The sequence below is a fragment of the Rhipicephalus sanguineus genome, chromosome 11 (genome assembly GCF_013339695.2).
Source record: "Rhipicephalus sanguineus isolate Rsan-2018 chromosome 11, BIME_Rsan_1.4, whole genome shotgun sequence".
Lineage (NCBI taxonomy): Eukaryota > Metazoa > Arthropoda > Arachnida > Ixodida > Ixodidae > Rhipicephalus > Rhipicephalus sanguineus.
The window spans coordinates 9,494,054-9,518,405 of record NC_051186.1 but is presented as its reverse complement, the minus strand read 5'-3'; the positions used below and the strand labels follow the sequence as shown (position 1 = coordinate 9,518,405).

The following is a 24,352-nucleotide window of genomic DNA, read 5'->3' as shown; positions in this document are numbered from 1 at the left end:
TCCAGACGGAGTTTCTCGATCGTGATTGGATATTTCCCGCAGTAGTCAATTAAAGAGCCCCAGATGGTACAAATTTCCGGAGCCTCATAATCATATCGTGGTTTTGGGACGTTAAAGCCCAACGATTATCACTGTTGTAATTCAATAATTCAATATCAGCCACGTTCATTTCCCACGAAAACATCTCGAGCAACACCGCACCCCTTCAGCCACAGGGCCGACAGATTAAGAGGCACACAAAGATAGTGCCATCATTATTAAAACAGCCGGCGCGAGCTCTTCAGAATGTTATCTCCCGCAGGGCCGAGTGTGAGTGTAGTAATAACCTAACGATCATATCGCTGCCGAGCTGCTGCTATCGAACCCACTTCCCTACGTTCGCCGGATAGCAAAAAGATAAAAACAGAAACCAATATCCTCTGCACTAAGTCCGCGTGTGAAACGTTTAGACGCCGCCCCATTTTACAAAGCCATGAACGATGTCACAGAGCTTCCCTTTTCAGTGCCAGAGGGTTCCTTTCGTATATTGGGGGTCAGAAAAGGTGTCCAGAAACCAGAGTAATCCTGGAAGAAAACTTAATTTTTGTTCGGTAGCGAAGTACCGCCTCTCCAAGAAACAGGCTTGGACATGGATAGTCCGCGACACAACCAAAAACGCGTCTAGACCGAGTGAGGTCAAACTCGAACGGTTTTTCGGGGTCGTTACACCATCTTCAGCGTACCCCGAGTACACACTGCGAGTGGACACCCTTTGACAACGAAAACGATTTTGAGAAAAACAACAAAAAACAAGGAAAGCGTTTCAGCGCGCAGAAATGTTGTAGGCCTAGCGGAGCGCCTTTACCCCCAAGGCGCCAGTGGCGATACAGACGTCCGCGTTCCCGCAGCCGAAAAAAAGAAAAGGAAATAGCGCAATCGCAGGCTGAGTGACTGGTTACTTGGGACCGTCCACTCTTGTTACCAACGGCAGTGCGCCAGAAGCGTGCAATTATTCGTCGACAGCGGAGAGCCAAACGGTGACTCGTTACGAAATCGCTGCAAGGAAAACAGACTTGAAAAGACGGATCGCCGCGCTGTATTCAAGTGTACTCGGCGAGACAGTCGAAGCCTGACTGTACGCGCCTCTAACAGAAAGCACACCTCGGGTTTGGATCGAGGCATTGTATTCTCGCGGAACTACGCAGTCGCAAAGGCAATCGACCTGTCGATAAACACGAACCGAAAACGCGGATCTGGAGTGCACCGCACACTCAACTCACCTTGTAGACATCGCCGTACGTTCCGCTGCCGACCCGCTGCACCAGTTCGTACTCATCCTGGGGGTTTCGCCGCGAGATATCCGTAGGCGACAGTGATGCCATCATAGGAGGCCAGCAAGCTCCAGCATGGTGCGCTCTCACGAATCCATTGCAATTCCTCCGAGAATATTCGCCGAGCGGGCTCTTCTTGGGGACGCGGGCTCACAAATACAAACGCACGATCACTGAGCGCGAGAACACAGAAAACAGAAGCACGGTTCACTCAAAGGCCACTCATCGCACGATTTTTCTTTCACCGAGCACAAGCTCCGAGCACATAGAAACGCACTCCGATAACCTCCGTCGACGTTGGGGCACCTCCTGATGCTGGATTGACCGACTAAACGGATTGCCTTCTTTCGGGCTTGGCTCTGGACTTGGCTGGGCTTCCGGTCATGAGGTAGCCACCGGCCGTGCCGGCACACCGATCGGGCGCTGTGGAATGAAAATTGTTCCCCTTTCCGTGCCTTGGCGAGGATAGGAATTTTCTTTCGACGTACCGGTGAGACCAGATCCTGCTCGCTGCGGCGCACGTTGACGGAGCCAGCGACCAAACTCTATGCCAGCGACCAACCGAACGTGCTCTGCTAGGTCTCGTTTTTCTGGGTAGCAGCCGCCTCCCATTCCGAAACAAAAACAAAACTACTTCGCACGATCACTGCGATTGTGTCGCCCTCTCGTATCTGTTATCCAAAGCTGTTGTCCTTTTTATGTGACTACTGACTGAAAACAAGCAATACAACAAGAATAACCAAAACGTAATGACTTACATGTTAATGCTTTTTGACAGTTTAGCATCGTTTGCTTTTGTGACATTGTTGTGGCCGATACATCGGCTACGTTCTAGCGGTGGCTTTGCCGTTTAAAAGTCACGTGACACGCGCTTATCGTCTGCAGCAGCACAAAAGCGCAGGTGAAAGTACTCAACAAGCTGCTAGAATCCTCGAGTGCTCGACTGCATACGCGACGCAGAACTTCACCCACAGCATGGCTCCCACGATCAAGAAAGTTGCCATATTCGGATCGACCGGTTTTACTGGACAAGCGGTGCTTGATTACGCCGTGAAAAAAGGTAACTTGGCGCGCTTTTCTGATCACTTACGTTCGATCGCTCTAATTCATCGACTCAGACGATATAGTTCTCAAATAAACCCGGTCACGACTCAGAGAGAACCCTCGCTTCGAAAACATAAATGCTTGTAAGCGTGTGTTTGGCTTGTTAGTGGTTGCTTGAGCGTGCCTTGCTAACTGATCCGGGTAAGATGTTTGTGTTTTGTGATTTTGTTGAGAACGCGTCTGTCGGAGCAGCGCCTTCATCAACGCTCGTTTAATCACTTCATTAACCTGATCTGCAAAGACCATTCTCCGGGCATGCGTTTGCGGACTGCGCGACGCTTCCAACTGGTACATGACCTCGACCCGTGCGCACTTATTCGGGACTCTGCATGCACACATGCCGGCCTGTCGCTGCTTGCATGCCTGCGTAGAAAAAGAATGAGCATAAATATAACGTATTTGCAACGTAATCTATGGCGTGGTACGCAGTGTACGAATTTCGAACGGGTGACCAGCCTAACTTTAATAATTTGATATGCCGCGACGCACTGTAGTGACGCCCACTTCCTTATTATCAAACATAGAGTTAATATACTGACTCTAGAGGAAAAGCTCCCCATAGGGCCCATGCATTGAAACCTATAACCGCATGGGTTCCGCCATGATGGAACAAAACGATCGTTGCCACCGTTGCCAGACCCTGAGACGCTCGCTAAATTTGACGGTAGTAATCAGTTTTAATCTACCAACCTAAGCCAGCTACGCGCTGTTCAGAGAACATCAGCTGTGTTTTGATGCATGAAGCCGTGTGTTAGTGTACGGTTGTCTGTGCAGCTGGTCCGGTTGATAACAGCTAAAATTTCCACCTGTTTGTGCATGGTTTTTACTAGGCACTCCCTACCAAAGTTTCTCCGTTCGCTGACACAAAGGTCACTCGACAGATTCGCAGCTCGAAGCAAAGTCCGTAGGCCGTGGTCGCGCGCTCATTCGACTTGCAATGGCGAGACACCTGTATCCACGTTATTTTTCAGCTCATTGCTGCCGTACTTCAGCGCAGAGAGCCGTAAAGCAGAACAATGTCGATTGCAGCATGAAACGGCGAATGTGAGTGAGACATCTCCCGAAAGCTTCAATCGAAACTATAAAGTTACACGGCCCACGAAGCTTTATCGCCGTTAAGAAGCATTTAAAAAATCGGTTGCGACTAGTTCGTAGATAACTTTCAGGGCTTGTCTCATCTCTTCTTTGCCGTCCGTCCTGGTTTGCACTGATGCACTGAAGTTTCCAGCTCGAAAGAAAAAAAGGGCTGTCACATGAAGTCGAGTGGTATGCGGCGACAGAAAACGCACACAACGGGACACTATGACAACTACGAGATACACGTCGCGAACGAAGTTTCAGGGGCTCTGACACGACGCGCAAACCGGCGCAATCGGCCGCAAGCACACACTCGCGTACTCGCGAGTGTTGATATGGTGGTGCCATCTAGTTAACCAGCCTGCAAACGCTCCTTTCCGCGCGCAGTAAATTTCATAAATAGCCGTCGTATTCTTTCGTAGAAGTATTCAAAATAAACACAAAACAATATCCGCAAGTTTTTAATTGTGCAGATGCTTCTTTAGGGTTGATATGTGATGGCAAGAATGACAACGTTCCAAGATGTCAGCGTTGTTGTGGTTATAGGTCTCGCGGCCCAGCTTTTCCTCTAGAGTCAGTATATTAACTCTATGTTATCAAACGTCTCAGGGTTGCCGTCGCTGTTTGCGTTGTTTCTTTTTCCACGACCACCATTTTGCTTTTTGTCCAGACTTGTCGTGTAAGAGCACAAATACCCCTTTGCAGTAACTTAGGATACTTTACATTACTTTCGCAGAGCAGGGTCGCTGCATGATCGAAGAGGCGTTGCTTGGACAATGCCTCTTGATAGAACCTATCTGCTTCATTCTTACTATTCGCCAGCCCGGCACACAATAAATAATGTCATTTTACAACGTACGTCTAAACAGAAGCCTGCCAAATGTGTGCTGTATTTCTACACATGCTCTGTCGGTTTTTAAGCGAGCTCGAGCACGGCCTAGGAAGGCGTGGTCTTGTCTTGAGAGCACAAAACTATGTGGCCTTCGAGATTGTGCGGAAATAGATCTCCGAGGCTATATCAGTGGGTGGCAGGGCGTGAATGTTTTTCGCTCCGCCGTGGCCATGGTGGCGCTGTCGTCGCCTCCTCGTAGTGGCGTGTTGGCGTGGTCTGCCCGATAAACCGCTTTCGTATCGGCAAGTATTTGATTGCATTGTATTGTAAGGGCACCGAGGCGGTGGACTCCGTACAGATAGTGCAGAGAGAAACTTCTTTCGCTTCCCATCCACAATGGTGGCAAATCTGCTCGTCCGCGCGCTGCAGCGACCAGCCGCCCGCGTCGGCAGCTGCTACCGTAGCGGCGGCGCGTGCCGGTACCTCTCCTCCCAAACTGCTTCCACGTTCCCCACTTCGTCGGACGAAGTAGTCGTCGAAAAGCTCACCGGTGAGCGGTCGGGCATCGCCGTCATCGGCTTCAACCGACCGAGGGCGAAGAACGCCCTCGGCAAGGTACTCCTCAAGCAGCTCGAGTCGACCCTCGACTGCCTCAAGTACGACGACTCCCTCCGGGTACTCATCGTGCGGAGTCTCGTGCCGGGCGTCTTCTGCGCCGGTGCCGACCTCAAAGAGCGCGCCGCCATGCCCGTCCAAGAGGTCGGCCCCTTCGTGGCTCGACTCCGCGGCGCGACCATCGCCCTGGAAGAGATGCCCGTGCCGACCATAGCGGCCATGGACGGTGCCGCCCTGGGGGGAGGACTGGAGTTTGCCTTGGCCTGCGACCTGAGGGTCGCCTCCAACTCGGCCAAGATGGGACTTGTGGAGACCACCCTGGCCATCATACCGGGCGCCGGGGGCACCCAACGGCTACCCCGAGTCGTCGGCAGGGCCAAGGCCAAGGAACTCATCTTCACTGGTAGAGTCCTGGACGGCGAACAGGCGGAGGACATCGGACTGGTCAACTACGTGGTCCAACAGAACAAGGAAGGCGACGCCGCTTTTCATCGGGCTCTCCAATTGGCGGAGGAGATCAGGCCGCAAGGACCTATCGCCCTGCGGATGGCCAAGCTGGCCATCAACAAGGGCATGGACGTGCCCATCAGCAACGGACTGGACTACGAGAGGGCGTACTACATGCAGGTTACGCAGTCGAAGGACAGGGTAGAGGGACTCGCCGCTTTCAAGGAGAAGAGGAAGCCCAACTATAAGGGAGAGTGACGCGCTAGCTGGGTGCTACAGTGAATAAAAACAGCCGGTAATCCTGTTTCTGTTACGCATGTGTCACATACTTTCCTTTATTCGTACACGACAGTGTGCATGTCCGAGACGGTGCAAGAGCAACCGGTACCAACATTCGAGAACCCAAAATGAATAGCGTTGTCAGTAGTATTTTTCGGGTTGACTGGAAGACCAATGTCGTGCAGTTGTAATCTACCGCAGCTGCATATGTTCTGCCTTCGTTGGCCACTGTACAGACGGGTCCACTGTAGTGATGCAGAACTATCGGTAATTTGACTATCGATAGTATCGACAGTTTCTTTGGAACTATCGATAGTGTAAACAAACTATCGATAGTCGAATCGGTAGTACCATCGGTAATATTACGAGCGATATTACTGCCACGCGCGTTTATTGCTTTGTTTTGATGTGTTCGGGTGTCACCCACAGACTGTTAGCAGCTTTTGACGCAGACCGCGCCGCAATGTTTTAGAGGCTTCGCGATTCTTTGAGATCATTGTAACGATTGAGCGCCGGACGCGAATAGTCAAGTTTATTCGATAGCCTATATACGCGAGCACCAGTGATAACGCTGTAAGGTTTGATGACTGGTGTATAAAAGACGAAGCGTTCCACCGATCATCAGATTACTCGACGGCCGGCGACTGTTCTCGCCGCTATCAGTGCGCAGCGTGTATCGCTTGTATTCTGAGTTTTGATTCTCTGGGCACAAATTCGACCAAATAAAGAGCTTCGTATTTCCCCGTCTTGCTGCAGCATTCTTCACCGTCACAACCACGTGACAAACTATCCATAGTGTTACGAATAATGATGCTGTTACTGGCTGGCCAAACGGCCAAATATTCACGATAGCCTACTATCAGCTTCGCTTAACTTATGAGCAAATATTTGGCGAGAGAAATTTTTCGCGTAGTGAAATTGGCGGCATATGTCCATCAATAAATTAATATTTAAAAGCAACCAGTTACATCTTATAAATAACAAATTTAGTTCTTGGTCATTTTTTTTAAATTCTGAAATCATAAAATGCAATACAAATCCCAAGCCGCGTAGTCCCACCGCACGTAACGGCTTCCTTTCCGCTACAGCTGAATAGTTTGACTTTATGACCATGTGTCAGCGAAGCACTCTGGTGAAGAACTCAAGCATGTCAACTTTCTTGCCCTTCAGCCTGCTTCACCGGCTTCACTATGTACCACACGCACGGGGAACCAAGTTTATTCTGCAATGAGTTCGCGCTGTTGATTTTAAACTATCGATAGTACTTACTATCGATAGTGCTATCGATAGTATCTTTTACCATCGATAGTTCGATAGTGACTCAGCTATCGATAGTATCGATAGTACCATCGATAGTTCTGCATCACTAGTCCACTGTCAAAGGGAACACTTGCGTGCAGGGCATGTTTGGATTACGCTCTCATGCAAAAACATGGTGGCTTAGATGTGCATAAAACTACTGGTGGTTGACAGTTCTGCCTCTTTTTGACAGACTCGTGCAGTGCATGAACAATGTTTCCCTGTCCACTTGCTGTTAAAGGGCCAGCAAAATTGGAGTGTTCCCTTTAACAGGTGACCATACTGTACATTAAGGAGAAGCATGATTGAATTCCATAATTAGATATCTCCAGCTTTTCCATCGTTCCACTGTACACAAAGTGTTCACGAAACCACAGACGCCGGTACTAACCTTTCGTGACGCTTTGTTTAACCATGATTTCTTCTAGACATGTTTTTCCATGAATGTTCTTGCCACAAGAACATTAATAAGGTGACGTGTTCACATTTGTACCACTGCCAACAATTTTAACCAGCAGCAAAATAAAATGTACACGGTAATAGTAGTCTGTGTTAAAGGGGTACTGACACAAAATTTCGCGGCCAAGATAGCCTGCTGGATCGATTCCCGTGTACGTGCGTGTACCATCTGCAAAATATCGACAGCGAATAAAGCTTGGGAGGTATTTTATATGAATTTTGAAGTTCGCGAGCGCGATCCAGCATTATAGGCCGTACCTAGTGCATTGACACCCTCGGAGGTGACCCGAGGTGACCCCCCTACTTCCCCTACGTAACCGTTGTGGCCGGTACAATTTATAATGACGTCATAGCTGCCATTTCTGTTTTGACGCTCTTCCCGACGAATCGCTCCTCGCCAGCGGGTCAAACCTGAAGTGATTCGCCACGTCGAAAGTTCCTTCCATCCCCGCCGCAAGAAAATCGACGCCATCAGACGAAGATGAGCCCGACGACGACAGACCGTGCGGATATGCGTCACTGTTTTGTGTGCTCACCTGACCGAGCGTTTCACTCACTAGGTGGTGATAGTTGCACCCGGCGGCTTGTCGTTTTTGGAGCTCTGTGAAACCAAAACTGAGGCTGCGTCGGTAATGAGGAGCTTGTAATTAATTATCTGTCGCGCGCTGCAGCAAACGATGTGCCGTGTTATGAATAACAGGCCCCCAGCAACACGCTGCAGTAAAAAAACTCGGGGCGAAAATTTTTGTGTCACGACTCCTTTATTCTCAAGCTTTGTGCCACCATCATAGCTTCTCACGTTTACGCCTTCACTAAACCAACAGTTCGGGGAATGGTAATAAGTTTGCAAACAAACTAGAGCTCTAATAAATCATCACTTTGCCTTGCCCAGTGAGTTTCAGTTAACGTCTCACATAAATATTTGCAAGCTATTATTTGTTCAGTGTGATGACAAATCATGGCAGCATCTACAGTCCTACATACGATTTCTTCAACTCTTGCTGATAACAGAGACATTCTGCTGAGCAGATCCCTTGGGCCATCTGTCTCTGTGTAGCTTGCAGCATACTTGTCGAGACAAGAGAAGAAAGAAAGTGCTTGAAGCGTACGACAAAAACCCTGCAACCCCGCTTGTTTTTGACGGATTTGAGAAATGCTTGCAGCAATCGATTTGTGAGACAATAAACTCCACTACTGAGGTCATTCAATAATTACTTGGAAAAGTAGTTCATGACCCCTTTAAGCCCTGTAATGTGTCAGCTGTGCAATTTCTCATTGTTTGTGTAAGTGCCTTTGATTGTGCGTTGATGTTCACGCATGAGCATGCATTCACGATTTCCCTCTCTCTATTCTTCCCTTTCCCACTGCGTAGGGTAGCCAGCCAGGTGCTGTTCTGATCCGTGTCCCTTCCTTCTGCTTGTCTTTCATTTCCTTTCTTTTGTTGCAGGGTACGAGGTGACCGTGCTCGTGAGGGATGCCTCTAGGCTGCCCAAGGATACCACGCCTCACCACGTGATTGTGGGTGACGTGCTAAAGAAAGAGGATGTCGACAAGGCTGTCAAGGGCCAGGATGGTGTCATCGTGGTGCTCGGCACAAGGAATGACACGAGTGGGTGGTCTTGTTTCTTGCTTCAGCAACAACATATGCCTACGGTGATGTTCAGTGCAAGGTTGCAGCATTTATTAAGGTGAAAGCCTCGGATGCCTCGTGAAACGCAAAAATTGACCATCAGCAGCGTCACTGTCTCGCGTTGGCGGCATCAACACGAGTCATGCAAAAAAATCGTCACGTGATGACATTACCATATGACGTCACCATGATATCACAGATCGCCAATTTTCACGACACCATCGTGATGTCACTATGACGTCAAGTAACGTGACTTCACATGACGCCATCACATGACAACGTCGCTTGGTCAAAGGTGGGCCAACCGCGGAGGCAGTGCACTACTAGGTGAGGTGTAGATAGCTTCCAATGACTCAGATCCTGGAGGCACTGTAAAGCCACATTAGCTGCAGAAAGCTTTCAGAGGGGGTGGAGCAAGATCAAAACATCGACTGAGACGAAAAAGAAGATAACTTTCACCTTCAAGTCATCTTGGGTGAATACACAAGGAACCCCGCGAGTTTTTGAAGCGAAAGCTTTACTGGCCTTGTCAAGTGAGCTTCGCCGTGTATCTCCGCTTGGCCTTGAAGCGAAGAATGCATACCACGTGACTAGCCGCGCCGCTGCCTCCACTGCTCCGACCGCTGCTAGGATGACAAACACTGGCTCGCCAGCCATGTCCACGTGCTTAACCACGTGACTCGCCGCTCTCTCTGCCACTTCGGGTCAGTGCGCGAGTGCTTCAGCCACTTCAGTTCAGCTGTTGTGCCATGGTCGCGCGATCGAAGGAGGGAGAGAGGACACTGGTCCATCTGTGCCGAAGTTCGCCGCTGGAACGGCGCAGACAACTTTGGCATTTGCTCATTGTTGAATTTGAATTACACTCGATGTTGCGCCGTCATGGAGCCAGTATGCTAAAAGTTGTGTAGAAAATGAGACAGCACTTAGTTTCATGGCTTCAACGCAATTCTACTAGCATCAGTTTATAAGCAACACACTGGTCGGTGTTCTTTTAGGTTATGCATGGATTTAATTTCTTTAATTTATTGTCGCTTTCTGCCTGGTCGAGCCCCTTCGAATGAAGACGAACCCTTTTGTGATGCAAAAGGACCTGACCACTGATTATGTCAATTCTTTACATACTCGACACAGCCAACTTCTACAACATGCTGCTTACAGAGTTGCAGTAAGCTGCCTACAATCTTTGAATGCAAGCGTACTGAGCTGAACACGTGTGTCATCCTGGTTTACATTACCTGTGCCAAATTGTATAGCGACTCTGATAGGTACACCAGCCCTCCAAGATCCCATTCTCTAGTTATCTGACTTCGCAGCTGTCCTGCAGTGTTCTCTGTGGGCACGACGCAGGCATTTTTGTAATGTGTGCAGTCTGATGGCAGAATGTATTCTGTAGCTACGTAGCGCGCAGTATAATACGCAAGGTGGCGTAACTATGTTCCTCTGTATAATCGATGAAAATAAAATGAATAAAATAAAGCTGATGAAGAAAATAAAATGTTCAAATGAATGCATTTGTCTAAAAGCAATTGCCAAGTTTTTAGGAGTGCCATGAAGTGTTTAAAGGGGTACTGACACGAAAATTTTGAGTTTTTTTGCATCAACTGAAAGGCCAAACCGTCAAGAGCGTAGAAAATGTACTGGTAAGTGTGAGTTTGCCCTGAAAAATTAATTACGACACATCTTTAAAAGCTGGTTTCGGTTCCTATTGTACCCTGTCTTCACGTCGTGGAATGAGCTTCTAGTCACGAACTCGTGCAAGATATCTTGACATATCCACGGCCGCTGCACTCGGCTGGTGACACGCAACCTTATGTCGTCGCAACTGGCCATATTGGTGCGTGAAGTCACCAGGATGGGTACTGCAGCCTGTCATCAAGCTAGTGTCTCTGTCAGCTGGTGGCCCATTTGAAAATTGACTTTAATGTCAAACTAAGTTATCTTAACAGCATTTACCGAGCATCACACTTGCTCCTAGCAATCTCGACATAGAGGAGATTTGTATGGCGGAGTAAACTCGGATTTGAAAATTGGTGTCAGTACCCCTTTAGCAACCGCACTTGCCCGTGCTTGTCACACATGCATGAAAAAGCCTTTGCAGCACTTGAACGGGTTCAATACATTTGCCTTCCGTCAAAACGCTTTTCACCGATAGCTGAATCCTCCTGTAGAGCTTGGCCAGCCCTGGAGATGGCCTGCTCGAAAACCGCAAAAAATTTGTCTGCATTCCGGCTCGTGCAAATGTGGCACCTTTTCTGCACATGTTATGCATAAGAATCGCACCCTGGCACAAGACACGGTCATTTGAGTTTTCTTCTTTTTTATAGATGCCTCTCCTCTCAAGGCTCACTAACACAAGGAACTCGTAAAACGACTTGTAATGCCGACGAAGCTGACAAGCTTCTGTCGCAGGTGTCTTTCAACATCGTCTCCGCCATGCTAGCAGGCAGAGTCTCCAATATTCACGCTATATCTCGGCCTAGTGGAGGGATCGCGTTAGGCGACACCCCTAGGCAACAGAAACACGGCTCATTTTTTACACCTTCCCATTCTAGCCACCCTGGTGATAGCAAGTTGTAGACTTGCCCTTCACAGGTAGTGGCTCAGAAGCATTTGAATTTTTGCACACCACGGAAATTCGACATATTGAGGACATGTGTTCACGATAAACGGCAGCGCACGCTGGGTTAAGACAGAAACACAAAACACGAAAAAAAGGACGACACAAGCGCTGAACTTCAACTGATCTTTATTGACCACCACAGTTGCTTAAATAGCATCTTGTTGCGCATGCGTGTAGCATCTGGCAGAGCAAGTTCAATAGACAATCCCATGAGCAATAAAACCCAGAAGCCGCGATCAAATCACAAAGCAAAAGCGAAAGATTACAAAATAAAAAACCCGATAAAAACCAACACCAAAAACCAAACCACATCACGTGTTAATACCTAAAAAATTTCCGCTCTTTTGAAGATAGAGCAACCGATGGGCAGCTAATGCAGTCTTCCCTCCTTTCCAAAATTCCTGCCGCTTCTAAAATTTCACGTGCAATTTTGCCTTTTTCCCTACACACCACCCTCGTGTTGCCCAACATGGGTGCGCAGCCGCAGTCCCTGCAGTGAATGGCAAGGTGGCCTGCATCTTTCTTGGAGCAGTGATAACTGTGCTCTGTGAGCCTCGTGTTGAGGCATCTACCCGTTTGCCCAACGTACACCTTATCACACGTCAGCAGGCCACCTTGCCATTCACTGCAGGGACTGCGGCTGCGCACCCATGTTGGGCAACACGAGGGTGGTGTGTAGGGAAAAAGGCAAAATTGCACGTGAAATTTTAGAAGCGGCAGGAATTTTGGAAAGGAGGGAAGACTGCATTAGCTGCCCATCGGTTGCTCTATCTTCAAAAGAGCGGAAATTTTTTAGGTATTAACACGTGATGTGGTTTGGTTTTTGGTGTTGGTTTTTATCGGGTTTTTTATTTTGTAATCTTTCGCTTTTGCTTTGTGATTTGATCGCGGCTTCTGGGTTTTATTGCTCATGGGATTGTCTATTGAACTTGCTCTGCCAGATGCTACACGCATGCGCAACAAGATGCTATTTAAGCAACTGTGGTGGTCAATAAAGATCAGTTGAAGTTCAGCGCTTGTGTCGTCCTTTTTTTCGTGTTTTGTGTTTCTGTCTTAACGCAGCGTGCGCTGCCGTTTATCGTGAATATGACCAACCAACTAGCCTACAAGTACGTTTTGAGAGGACATGTGTATTGTTCATGCTTTGTGTAGGTCAGTTGTTTTCCTTGCATTTTGTGTGTATCAAACTAGTGCATTGCAATCGGTAGCCATATACAACCAGCTATCCCAAATCTTGGCTCTTCTATTGTGGGAGTTGTCACACACAATGGCTTCTTTAGAGACTTAACTGAGGACATTCAATATCATGACCTGACATTCTAGTTCAACCTCATGCTGCGAATTTCACACACTGAAAGTACATTGTTGAGCATTTGCATGTTACAGAAAAAGGTTGATTGGAGGCATGCCTAGATACACCCGTGGTGCTTTTTCAGGCCCCACTACAGCTCTGTCCGATGGACTGAAGAACATTTTGCAGTCCATGTCCGACCATGGAGTGAAGCGAATCTCTGCCTGTGTATCATGTGAGTTGTCATGCTCTGTATTTCCCTATAGCAACATAATTAGAATTTCAAATGTTTTGGCTGTAAGCTTTTTTCGGCCATCTACGTACTTGAGGCGGAGGTCATTGAAGAGTTCTCTCGGACTGATGTTTATTACAACTTCGTATCTAGTGACTCTGATCGATTACATTTAATTTTTGTTCATATCTTCATGGCAGGTGACGGGTGTGATATTGATAAGACAGACACAGCACTTTAAAGCGAGAACTTCAGTCATATTTGCACAAAGTATTGGGGCATCTCTGTTCTGGATGGACTCCAACTTTTTGATTAGGTAGCTTGGTTTATTCAGGTTTCAGCCTGTGGCGTGATTGAATACAAAACTTATTCCATTTGAGCAGGTCTTTATATCTCACCAAGGCATCATGTTTGAATTTACAGATATTTATTTCTTCTGCAGATGCACGGTTTGCTTGCAATTATAGCTAACAAGCATTAGCTTGGAATACTTTCTTCTGAATAGCCGCAACATCTAGTTGTTCTGTGCAGTCTATGTGCCTGCTGTCAGGCTCTGCCAGGTGTTAGCATGCATGTTTTGTGTCAGATGTACTATACTTTATTTCCTTTCTTGGAATGTAATATTGAGTGCCTTGGAATTATGTTGTACTAATATGACACATTTGCAAAGTGTCAATCATAATACAGTAGAACCCCGCTGTTACGTTCCTCACTGCTGCGTTTTCCCGGCTGTTACGTCGTTTTCCGCCGGTCCCGGCATAGCTCCCATAGGATACAATGTATTGGGAACCCCGCTGTTACGTCGTAACTGTCGGACCGTTCCCGTATGATACGTCCCGAAGTGCGCTCGGAGCCGACCAAGTGACTACCAAAGAGAGCCGCCATGGTGCATTTTCACGCAGCTTGGCCTCGTTTGACCGTAATATTAGCCGCATGAGAGGCGCAAGCAACAGAATCTTTCAATTGATGCAAACAAAAGCATGGCCTTCCAGATTCAAATTGCAAAGATGGCGTCTATGACGTCACTGCTCGCGAAAGCAAGGCCTTCGAGATTGGCATTTACTATTGACAAAAGCATAGCCTTTGAGATTTGTATTGCACAAATATGGCGTGTATGACGTAATTGCATGCGAAAGCAAGGCCTTCGAGATAGGCATTCACTTCTGCCATCGCGTTGGCGTAGACTCATCATCATCGTTATTTGTCGGAGAGCGGGAGGAGTTCGAGCTGGTTGGAGCTCGCACGGTCGTGCATGCGGTTCGCGGTCGGACTCGCCGCGCCGGTCGTGATTGCGTGTGCTTAGTTCTTTCATGCCTACAGCTGTTGGTGTTAAAAAAATCACATACGTTGATTACATTTCTGTGGATGAGGCCGTCCTAAGCTCCGCGTTTCTATCCATCGACTAGATCGCGGCTGAGCGCGCCAATTTTCGTGCTGCTCGTAAGAATTGAAATAAAATTCTGTACCACTAAATATTTTGCCGTTTTTCCTGTTTTTCGGCTCTTACGTTTCCCGTCTCTTACGTTTATTTCCTACGGTCCCTTCAAAAACGTATCAGCGGGGTTCTACTGTAACCCTTTTTCAAGCAATCCCAGAGTGCCCTGCGGGTGTGCCGAGCACTATGGGAAAAGTGCGTACGTCAAGTGAGCCGTCTGTGTGGTCGCCCGCTGCTTGTTGGTGCCATTGGAGCGCAAAACAAAAAGAACACGTTACCGCTTGTCAACTATTCTTACATCATAACTGCTATACATGTCTGAACGCACCTGCACGTATTTCTATGCATGAAATGTGAAAGGAATAAAGCAGTCAGTGTAGGTATTACCAAGCGGATATGTATCAGATGTAGCAGTTAAATGGCTTGTGCTATATCGCATGCCGATGTTGTTAAGACGTACCGTCATCTGCAATATGAGCTGGAACTGCAAATTCATGTTTAGTCAACGTTTACTTGTGATGCACTTTGATGAATGTGCCGTATTGAATTTCTAGAAATACCTTTCCACTTGAGCATTTAATGTCATGAACGCATTTAATGTTATAGCGACCATATCTACAGTATATGTAGTACATATGGTTGCCTGTGAGCCAACATGCGAAAACACAACTGCCGCATATAAAATGCAACACCGGCAGTTATTGTCAACTTGTTAGAAGCTTATCGTTTGTTGCCTGCGGTTCGAGCAACATGCATGCTGTCTAATCATTGTACGAGGGGCGTTCAATAAAGATTTCCCCTGACTGACTTCCATTTATTGCAGGATGCTGAAACTGCGCGTGTGTAATGACATAAGCCACTGTAGGTCACGTGCCAATGTGCAACTCTAAACTAGCAACGGTCTTTCTTTTAGAGGTGCTGAAGTGGTGTGAGGTGGGATAATGGATGCAGTGGAAGACAGAGCAGCCATCAGGTTCCCGTACTTGAAAGGCCGCTCTCCAAGGGAGACTTTCGATGAGATAAAAGAGGTTTATGGGTAGGATTCCCCATCATAAGATGTAGTGAAGAACTGGCATCGTCAATTCAAATAGGGTCTTATTTCGGTGGGAAGCGGCTCCGATTGCAGGGCAACCTTACTCCGCTGTCTATGAACACACCATACAGCAAGTGGAGGCCGCCATTTTGGAAAACCGCCGCGTTAGCGTTCGAGACCTAACCCAACATGTCAAGCTTAGTGTGGGGTCCATGGAAAAAATCATTCAGGACCATTTTCATACGCGTAAGGTATCCGATCGCTGGGTTCGCCGGCTGCTCACACCTTTCCAAAAGCAGGAACGAGTCGAATGCTCCCAGGCTCTTTTGACCATGTGCCGTGGAAACCAGCAGGACTTTTTCAACAGACTGATTACACAGGATGAATGCTGAGTCCATCAATATGATACGGAGACTGTCCAGTCGATGCAACGGAAGCACTTGGACTCACCGCCTCCAAAGAAGGCACGCAACCAGCCCTCGGCGGGCAAGGTCATGCTCACAGTCTTTTGGGACCAGCACAGATCAGTCTTGATGGATTTCCTAGCAAAGGGTGCCATGATTACTGAGCCATACTATGCTTCACTGCTGTGGAAATTGCGAGAGACCATCAAAAACAAGAGACGTGGCATGCTCACCAAAGGCGTCCGCCCTCTGCGAGACGATGCCCCAGTTCACAACTCACATGTTGCCCACACGGAAGCATGCTCCTGCGGCTTTAAAATTCTACCGCATTCCCCTTATTCCCCCGACCTCGCACCCTCGGACTTCCACCTCTTTCAAACATTGAAGTCATATTTGAAGGGCAAGCATTTTTCAGATGATGAGATTCTGATTTCTGAAGTTACACCATGGCTTTTGCAGCAACCTGTCGACTTCTACAAGCGAGGTGTTTACAGTTGCATAAAAAGATGGGAGAAATGTGTCTCCCGGGGTGTCACCTATGTAGAGAAGGACTAATAAATCTGGAAAGTTTCGTTGCTCTCCATTCCCAGGAAGTGGGTTAGGGGAAATCTTTATTGAACGCCCCTCGTATCTTATTTTACTAAATGTCAAATATACTATTTCGTGTAATCTAAATGTCAGAACCTCACCCTGTGCTCGTTGACAGTGTCGGTGGATGTTGATACGAAATAGATTCACAAGTTGCATCGACTGCTCCTAGACTTCATCTACGAAACCAAGTTGTGTCTTTTTATTTAGTATATGCCATAAGGCATGCTGGTTCCCCCCCCCCAAAAAAGTGACGCTTTGGAACTGCGCAACTGGTCGCACAATGGCTCAGGAAAAGGTTAGGCAAATGAAAATCGTGGATAGGCTATCGCAGCTAAACACAGAAGGTCATTATTGTATTACGCAGTCGTACGTTGCACCTTGCCAAATTCACTTAATCTGAGAAGTGCTCGCACGGCGCAGGCAGACAGCTAAAGCGTGAGGCCTGCACGCTTGTCGCAGCTGCTGCTGTGGCGCACACACTTTTCCCATGAGCACTTGTGCGCTCGTTGGTCCTGCTTGTGTGCTTGAAAAAGGTCTATTCATGCCTGAAGGGTAATCTTCAATAGTTTCGTATAGTGCAGTCCTCATGGATTGAAACACGACATCAAAAGTTTTAGTATAACGACTTGTATGCGCATTTGCTTGAGATAACCATGTCGTATCACGACGGATGTGGTCTCTCAAGATGACGTTGGCTCCGATCTATGCGTTCGACTCGAAATTACGAACTAATATGGCGATCTGGGCGAGTTGGTATATCAACATCTTAGGGTAAACATGCAGCACGACACAGGCAAAGGACGAGAAACGGGCTACACAAGCACTCGTGTAGTCCGTTTCTCATCCTTTGTCTGTGCCGCGCTGCACGTTTGCCCGAAGATGTCGAAATTACGCCGACATGACCCAAACTGAAGACTGTAGAAACGAAAACATGTGCATCACTTAGCCCTAAATTGTCCTATTTCGATCTGTGAGTACTGTACGTATGTCATCCCTTATTAAAAACCCATGTGCTAATCGCTTATCTACTTTGGGAAGGATGGGTAGGACTTGCCAACTTCTAGGTTTCTTCATTTTGAGATAGCCTATTCATTCTTTGCTTCTTTTAGAGTGTGATGTGTTTGACTTTCTTGTGCAACATTTCTGCCAGCCTTCCTCTTCTGGGAACGTGCCAAGGTGCCACCAAAATTTGTACCGTTGACGGAGGACCATGAGCGCATGTACGAAGCGCTCAAGGCTTGCGATCGCGAGTGGGTTGCCATCTTCCCTCCGCATATTGCAGGTACTATATGTGAATGTTGAAGATGTATGTTGTTGAAGGTGTATGTATGAAGACGTACCACGTCCTCTCTTGGCCAGTTGGAAACAGAATACTGTTAGGCTTATCCGAATATTCGAGCAGTTTCAATATTGAAACGAATATTAAAGTATTCGAATTGGCTTCAAAACGGATTTAAATTACTCTAAATTTCGAAGTATTCGAAATGAACGAATAGACATATATAAACCACGTGTAACCCCCCTGTAAAAGCGGTTTCACTGCGGTGGAGGAGTGCTATACCGTGAATACACCTTTCCAGGGAAAATCTGCTCTGCCGCGAAGCCCCACTGCAAGGTTAAATGAACAAATTACCCTCACATCGATTCATCATTTTTTAAGCTTAAAAGCTCGTTATACCGGCTTATATGCTGTAGGTATGGTAAATTTTAGAACGTGACATATTTTAGAGGTTATCACTTGCATTCTACTCAAAGTCAAATCCTGCTGCTATTCAGTTGCTCCTGCTTCCCTTTGAACCAAGAAGAATGACATTTGCACATGCCTTGTTTTAATTTTAAAAAATATTGTGCAGGTTAGTTGGGTCATGACAAATATGCTCATTTTTCTTTATAACATGTGATATATACTATTCGAATTCGATTCAAAATTATTTGACCAAATCGATATTCGCTTCGAACCTAAAATTTACTATTGGCACAAGGCTAAATGCTGTTGTAACGCTTGGACCTCATTAGAGGCATTACTAGCCTTGGTGTACATCCTGCATTTCGTTAGAAGTGTATAATACTTGTTACAAACTGCTATCAGTGACAGGCATTCCTGCCTCACTTTGATTTGTCCTATCATTCATTAATTAATTCATTCATTTTTGAAGTGCCCACAGACAGTTTTCTTCGTGGGCACTTTTCAAAAATGAACGAGTGAATGAATAATGAGACATAAGCACGTGAAGCAGAAATGCTTGTCACAGACAGCTCTTTTGTTACACAAAAAAAACGCAAGAATGGAAGCAAAACTCACGCTTCAAAGAAATAGTGGTACAGGAATGCAGCAGAAAAAGAAAAAAAAAGTTAAGTGTAAGAATCAAAGGGCGAATTCGAAAGCTAAAAAATTTCAAGGTCATGGCACATTACAGTGCATGTAATAGCATTAGAGGTACAGATTGAAATCGCATAGACAGTGCTGAGATTGAGCAAATTAAGATGAGACATGCAGAATGTCACAGCCGACAGAAAATCGACGTAGTAAGGATATCCAGTCTTAAGGCTTTGAAGTTTCGCTGCCCTGGCGCCCTTCCAGTTTTGTACATGCTCATATAATGAATTCAACCTAAACTTTGACCGCCTGTTGCTACAAAAGGCACCTCTAGTGTGCCATAATAGTTGTGTTCAGAAACTAAGGAGCATTAGATATTAAAATGCTAGATGAGGCAACTACGGATGCTGTGCACATCGCTTTAAAACTTTACAAACTGAAGGATCTTAGAAAACACTAAATTTACCAACCATTTGTGAGTGTAGGCAAAAAAAAACCCATAAACCCATAAAAACCCACAAAATTTTTAACGGCAACTCTGCATTTATCAGCACATGCAGGATTCCACGTTAGGGGGAAGGGTGGGAGGGTACCATAACCTGGTGGCACAGCCTCGTCTTTTGGTGCCATCTGGAAAAAAGTGCTCACTTTTACAAAGCTCACAATTTATCTCCAGTGGAACATAGAATTTAACTTCATATTTTACGGTTGCAGTGCTAGGAACAACAGCTAAGCACTTTCATAAGCTCTTATGTAACGCAGTTGGACACACAGCCAAACCGGTTTCGTGAAAAGCAACAAACACGTGCATTTTTGCCACCTGTGGTACCATTTGCACATTCTATTTAGAACTACTGTTACAAGCCTGTCTGTCATCATAAGCTTCCGTGCGCTCTCCCCTCACCTACGGGGTTGGGGGAGGTGGCATGGCCCCCTGCCCTTAGTGTTCACATCTATTGGTACATTGTTGTAGCAGTAAAATGATGTGTGCTCTTTCATCTGCTGTGTAACATTATGCATAACTCAGGGTTGAATCTTAAGTCTTATATGAACGATTTACCGCGTAGCATTCCTTGTAAAAAAATCATGTCACACTACTTAGGAAGGACACACACACATAGTGCTGCACTCACAACTGATTTATTACTTCGAACGCAGGGCCTTTTTGTAGGCACGCGTCGAAGCAACAGAAAGATAACATCTAGAAAAGAAGCGGTGGGAACCACTTGACACTGCTTGCCGAAAAGGCAATCTACCGATGGTAACCGCGCAGTCGAAAATTCTTACGCTACAAAGTACGCCCCCGATATGAAAGAAGTGACACTATAATTGATCTTAAAACCAACCGGCGAACACGTTAAAGCCAGAAAAGCCAAGGCAGCCACACAAGAAAGATAAAAAAGGTATAAAACGTTAAAAACTAAAATGAAATATAACAAATGTGTAGAGCACATGGTAAAAACTACCTATTGTGTAAAGCACAGGGTAAAAACTATTAAAAAGGCATGCGCCGTAGGTACCCGACTTCCTTATTTGAGAGGGAAATGGAAGGCCTGCTGACACATTTGTCACCCAGTCTCTCGATTTTGGCTGCCTCTAAAATCTCTCTAACAATTTGCTCGCTATGCCTGGCTAAGACAGTGCAACCCTCGAAATGCGGGGAGCAGCCGCAGTCTCGGCAGTGCATCGCTAAATGACTGCAGGCGACCGCTGACAGGTTCTGCTGGTGCTCTCTGACACGTACATTGAGGCACCTGCCAGTTTGCCCAACATAGTACTTGCCGCATGAGAGTTAGAGAGATTATGTTAGATTATTAGATTATTATTAGATTATTAGAGAGATGATGTTAGAGAGATTTTAGAGGCAGCCGAAATCGAGAGACTGGGTGACAAATGTGTCAGCAGGCCTTCCATTTCCCTCTCAAATAAGGAAGTCGGGTACCTACGGCGCATGCCTTTTTAATAGTTTTTACCCTGTGCTTTACACAATAGGTAGTTTTTACCATGTGCTCTACACATTTGTTATATTTCATTTTAGTTTTTAACGTTTTATACCTTTTTTATCTTTCTTGTGTGGCTGCCTTGGCTTTTCTGGCTTTAACATGTTTGCCGGTTGGTTTTAAGATCAATTATAGTGTCACTTCTTTCATATCGGGGCGTACTTTGTAGCGTAACAATTTTCGACTGCGCGGTTACTGACGGTAGGTTGCCTTTTCGGCAAGCAGTGTCACGTGGTCACACTACTGACTGTGTTGCATGTGTATCATACATTTACTTATTCAAGTTGCCCCTGAAGTCCCTCAAGGTGAGGGTATTATGTGGGGCATGTTTATTTAGTACAGATACAGTGCGTATACAGATACAGGCGTGAACAAAATTCGTAAAACAATTAGTCAGACACAAAAAATCTATATAACTGTTTAAATGCTACATAAAACAGGCATAAATGTAATAAATCAACGTAATAAACGTAAAAAAATATAAAAAGTGCAAAGTCAAATGTGTAGAAAATTGAATGGAAGGGTAAAATACGAATGTGCAGGACAAAACCATCATAGTGTTAATCACAGGTGGTTGAATGTTATGAATTAGGTCTTGAAATGTGCTGATTTTAGCCTCTGTAGTGATGTCCGATGGCAAGTCGTTACAGAGACTAACATGAGCACATTTCCCAGTGATATTAAGTCGCCCAGTGGTCATAACAGCTTCCACTGACCGTCACGGCTGTTTAGACTTATTCGTATGGCACTCTTCTAAATGTGTTGTTTAGCCCAAGAAAATGTTTAAAGGCTCATTCACACCGGCGACTAGCAACGGTCGCACGACCGTTTGCGACTGTCGGTCAAAAAGCGACTCAAAGCGACCGATGTTCACACCTGTGTGCAACCTATATATGTCGCCACATAAAATTCACGTCTGCTCGTATACATCTCGCATTGCCATTGCCCCGTAAAATAGGCTGACGTCCTGTTTCTGCGCATCTGATTGGTTCAGAGGTTTGCGACTGCAGTCGCACGACTGAGCCAAAGCAGTCGCTTTGTGACCAAAACGGCCATGTGCGACCGTTTGCGACCTGTCGCTTTGCGACCAACTTAGTCGCGCGACCGTTGCTAGTCGCCGGTGTGAACGAGCCGTAAAAAGGGGCGGCCCATCGTTCCTTCTCTTCCTTCGTCAGGTTCTTGGGCTACACAACATGTTTTAACAGAATTTCTTGAATCATTCTATTCACTGTGAAAGACTTGACATACGCAAATTACTAATTACTAGCTGGCGCTTTGACGAAGACAAGTGCACTTGTTGAAATGTTGTAGAGGCCTGCGTAATGTGCGATGTCAGTGCATGTTAAAGAACACCAAATGGTCGAAATTTCCGGAGCTGTCCACTACGGCTTGCCTCATAATCATGTCGGTTTTTTTGGCGTATAAATCCTCAGATATTATTATTAATATTATTATTATTATTATTTGTCGAAATGTTGGCTCCAGCAACATTGCCTATTCAAATGTTTTCGTCTCTTCAAGGCTCCATCTTCTCTTGAATTTCTGTCTTGTCTGGATAACTTCCGTAAAGCACCTCTCATTTAATTTATAAAATACCCTCTCCCATATTCCTTCATTTACTGGTTTAACCATTCTCTCTTGGGAAATGTGTCGTAGTGCCTCAGGTGCCCTTAAAAATTCTTGTTTTTGCGATTATCTTTTTCTTCAAAAAGCTGTCAGTCATTTGCAGTGAAAACTACTTCACAGCCACTGTCAAAGAAAGTTGCAGCCCTTCCTCGTGCAAAAACTCACAGGGTCAAATATGCAGTCGCCTAAGACAACTGGAAGGCGAAAGCCAACTTCTTTTTCGTTTTCTTCTCAGTTGACATATTGACCTTTCCCCCGACCCCCTCCTAAATTTCTGCACCTAACGTGGATTTGCACTGCCTCTAAGATCGGAGGCATTGAAGCTTTCTGCACTTCACCTGGTTTTGCACTGCCTCCGTGATCAGCCCACTTTGACCAAACGATGATGTCATGTGATGACATCATGTGACGTCACGTGATGTAATGTCATAGTGACGACGTGATGACGTCACGTGATGTAATGTCATAGTGACGACGTGATGACGTCACGTGATGTAATGTCATAGTGACGACATGATGACGTCACGTGATGTAATGTCATAGTGACGACATGATGACATCACGTGATGTAATGTCATAGTGACGACATGATGACGTCACAAACTTTGTCAATAGTGACGATGTCACGTGGTGACGTCATCATGTGGCGATTTTTTGCATCACTCGTAGTGACGCCGACGCTCCATTTTTGTGTTTGATGAGGCATCTAAGGCTCTTGCCTTGATAACATTTGTGAACAGTGCGTGGTAAACGTACTTTCAGATGAACCGGCACGTGGTGGCTACAAGATGGTGAACGACGCGCCTGTTGGCAGGGCCATCTCCAAGTTCGATCTGGCCGAAATCCTTGTCAACGCTCTTACCATGGACGAGCACATTGGACACAGCGTTGGCATCGGCTACCCGTCTGCCTGAGCAGGTCTCGACGGCGCCCCTAGTTCCTGCGAGCGTTCCACCCATTTTGATGGGCTTACTTACTCCTCACTATGGTTTCGTGCAACTATAAATGTTTGCACATTCTTTCGTGGTGTTAGTGCTGAGATTATGAAGAGAGATATTTTTCTATTTGTTCACACAAACATAAAATAAAGTTGCTACTATATAAGCACAGAAGTACACTGTATATATGGTTATCTGTCCCAGTGGCATCTTTAACCTTGCCCGCGTAAGACATTTGCAACAGCTACCTTAAATTCCAGTACAGTATAAGCCTTGTACCGTATCTCCTTGCATATAACCCGCACAAAGAATACACAAAATTCGAAAGAAAGGTCAGGTTCCAAGTTATACGTGAATTTCGGTGTGCAAGTAGGCTTCACGGCACTACTGCACAGTAATGCACGGAAGGCAATTTCACACCAGTATGTGAGGATTAAAAAAAAATTTGTTTTTCTACTGTTTTCGATGGAGAGGCTAGTTATATGCAGTGGCATAGTATATGAAAGAAAATGCAGTACTTACTCTTTCCAGATAATTTGTATTAGACCTCCGTTTTTGTGTTTGGTTTGTTTTCGTGGAGTGGCTTCACATGTGAGCATGGTAGTGTTCATTCCAGTACGTATTGTTACACAACACGTGATTCCTTTTCACCTTCTCTTCCGAGTTACTGTGCTTACTTCAGGCAGGTCGTCAAGCTGTAATGGGCTTATTCATCGGTATGCCTGAGTGGTTCTCGGCATGCTTATTACAAGCTGCTGTACTGTAGTTCAGTGCACTTCCAATCTGTTCCAAAAATTAAGAATTATTTTCATC

General features: G+C 46.1%; 3 protein-coding genes across 12 annotated transcripts in view; 2 read left to right on the top strand and 1 right to left on the bottom strand.

The window, feature by feature from the left end:
• LOC119375560 (mitogen-activated protein kinase kinase kinase kinase 5) overlaps positions 1-1,811 on the bottom strand; it is a 166,212-nt gene extending 164,401 nt beyond the window's left edge. For 3 of the 10 annotated variants that reach the window (XM_037645767.2, XM_049410964.1, XM_049410963.1), the window contains exon 1: positions 1,260-1,807. In XM_037645767.2, coding sequence (XP_037501695.1) covers positions 1,260-1,364 — 105 coding nt within the window. In that variant the 5' untranslated portion in view covers positions 1,365-1,807. Of the gene's footprint in view, positions 1-1,259 lie in introns of all 10 variants that reach the window. The other 7 variants (XM_049410966.1, XM_049410968.1, XM_049410967.1 and 4 more) reach the window with 5 other exon arrangements.
• A 316-nt stretch (positions 1,812-2,127) lies between these two features.
• LOC119373566 (flavin reductase (NADPH)) lies at positions 2,128-23,713 on the top strand. The gene is made up of 5 exons (XM_037643627.2): positions 2,128-2,370; positions 8,870-9,031; positions 13,109-13,198; positions 17,809-17,940; positions 23,364-23,713. Exons 1-5 carry the CDS (start codon positions 2,286-2,288, stop codon positions 23,513-23,515), a joined length of 621 nt encoding a protein of 206 aa, XP_037499555.1. The 5' UTR covers positions 2,128-2,285; the 3' UTR covers positions 23,516-23,713.
• LOC119373565 (methylglutaconyl-CoA hydratase, mitochondrial) lies at positions 4,574-5,673 on the top strand. Its single transcript, XM_037643626.2, has one exon. The coding sequence runs from the start codon at positions 4,720-4,722 to the stop codon at positions 5,641-5,643; it is 924 nt and encodes a 307-aa protein (XP_037499554.1). The 5' UTR covers positions 4,574-4,719; the 3' UTR covers positions 5,644-5,673.
• Positions 23,714-24,352: the final 639 nt, after the last annotated feature.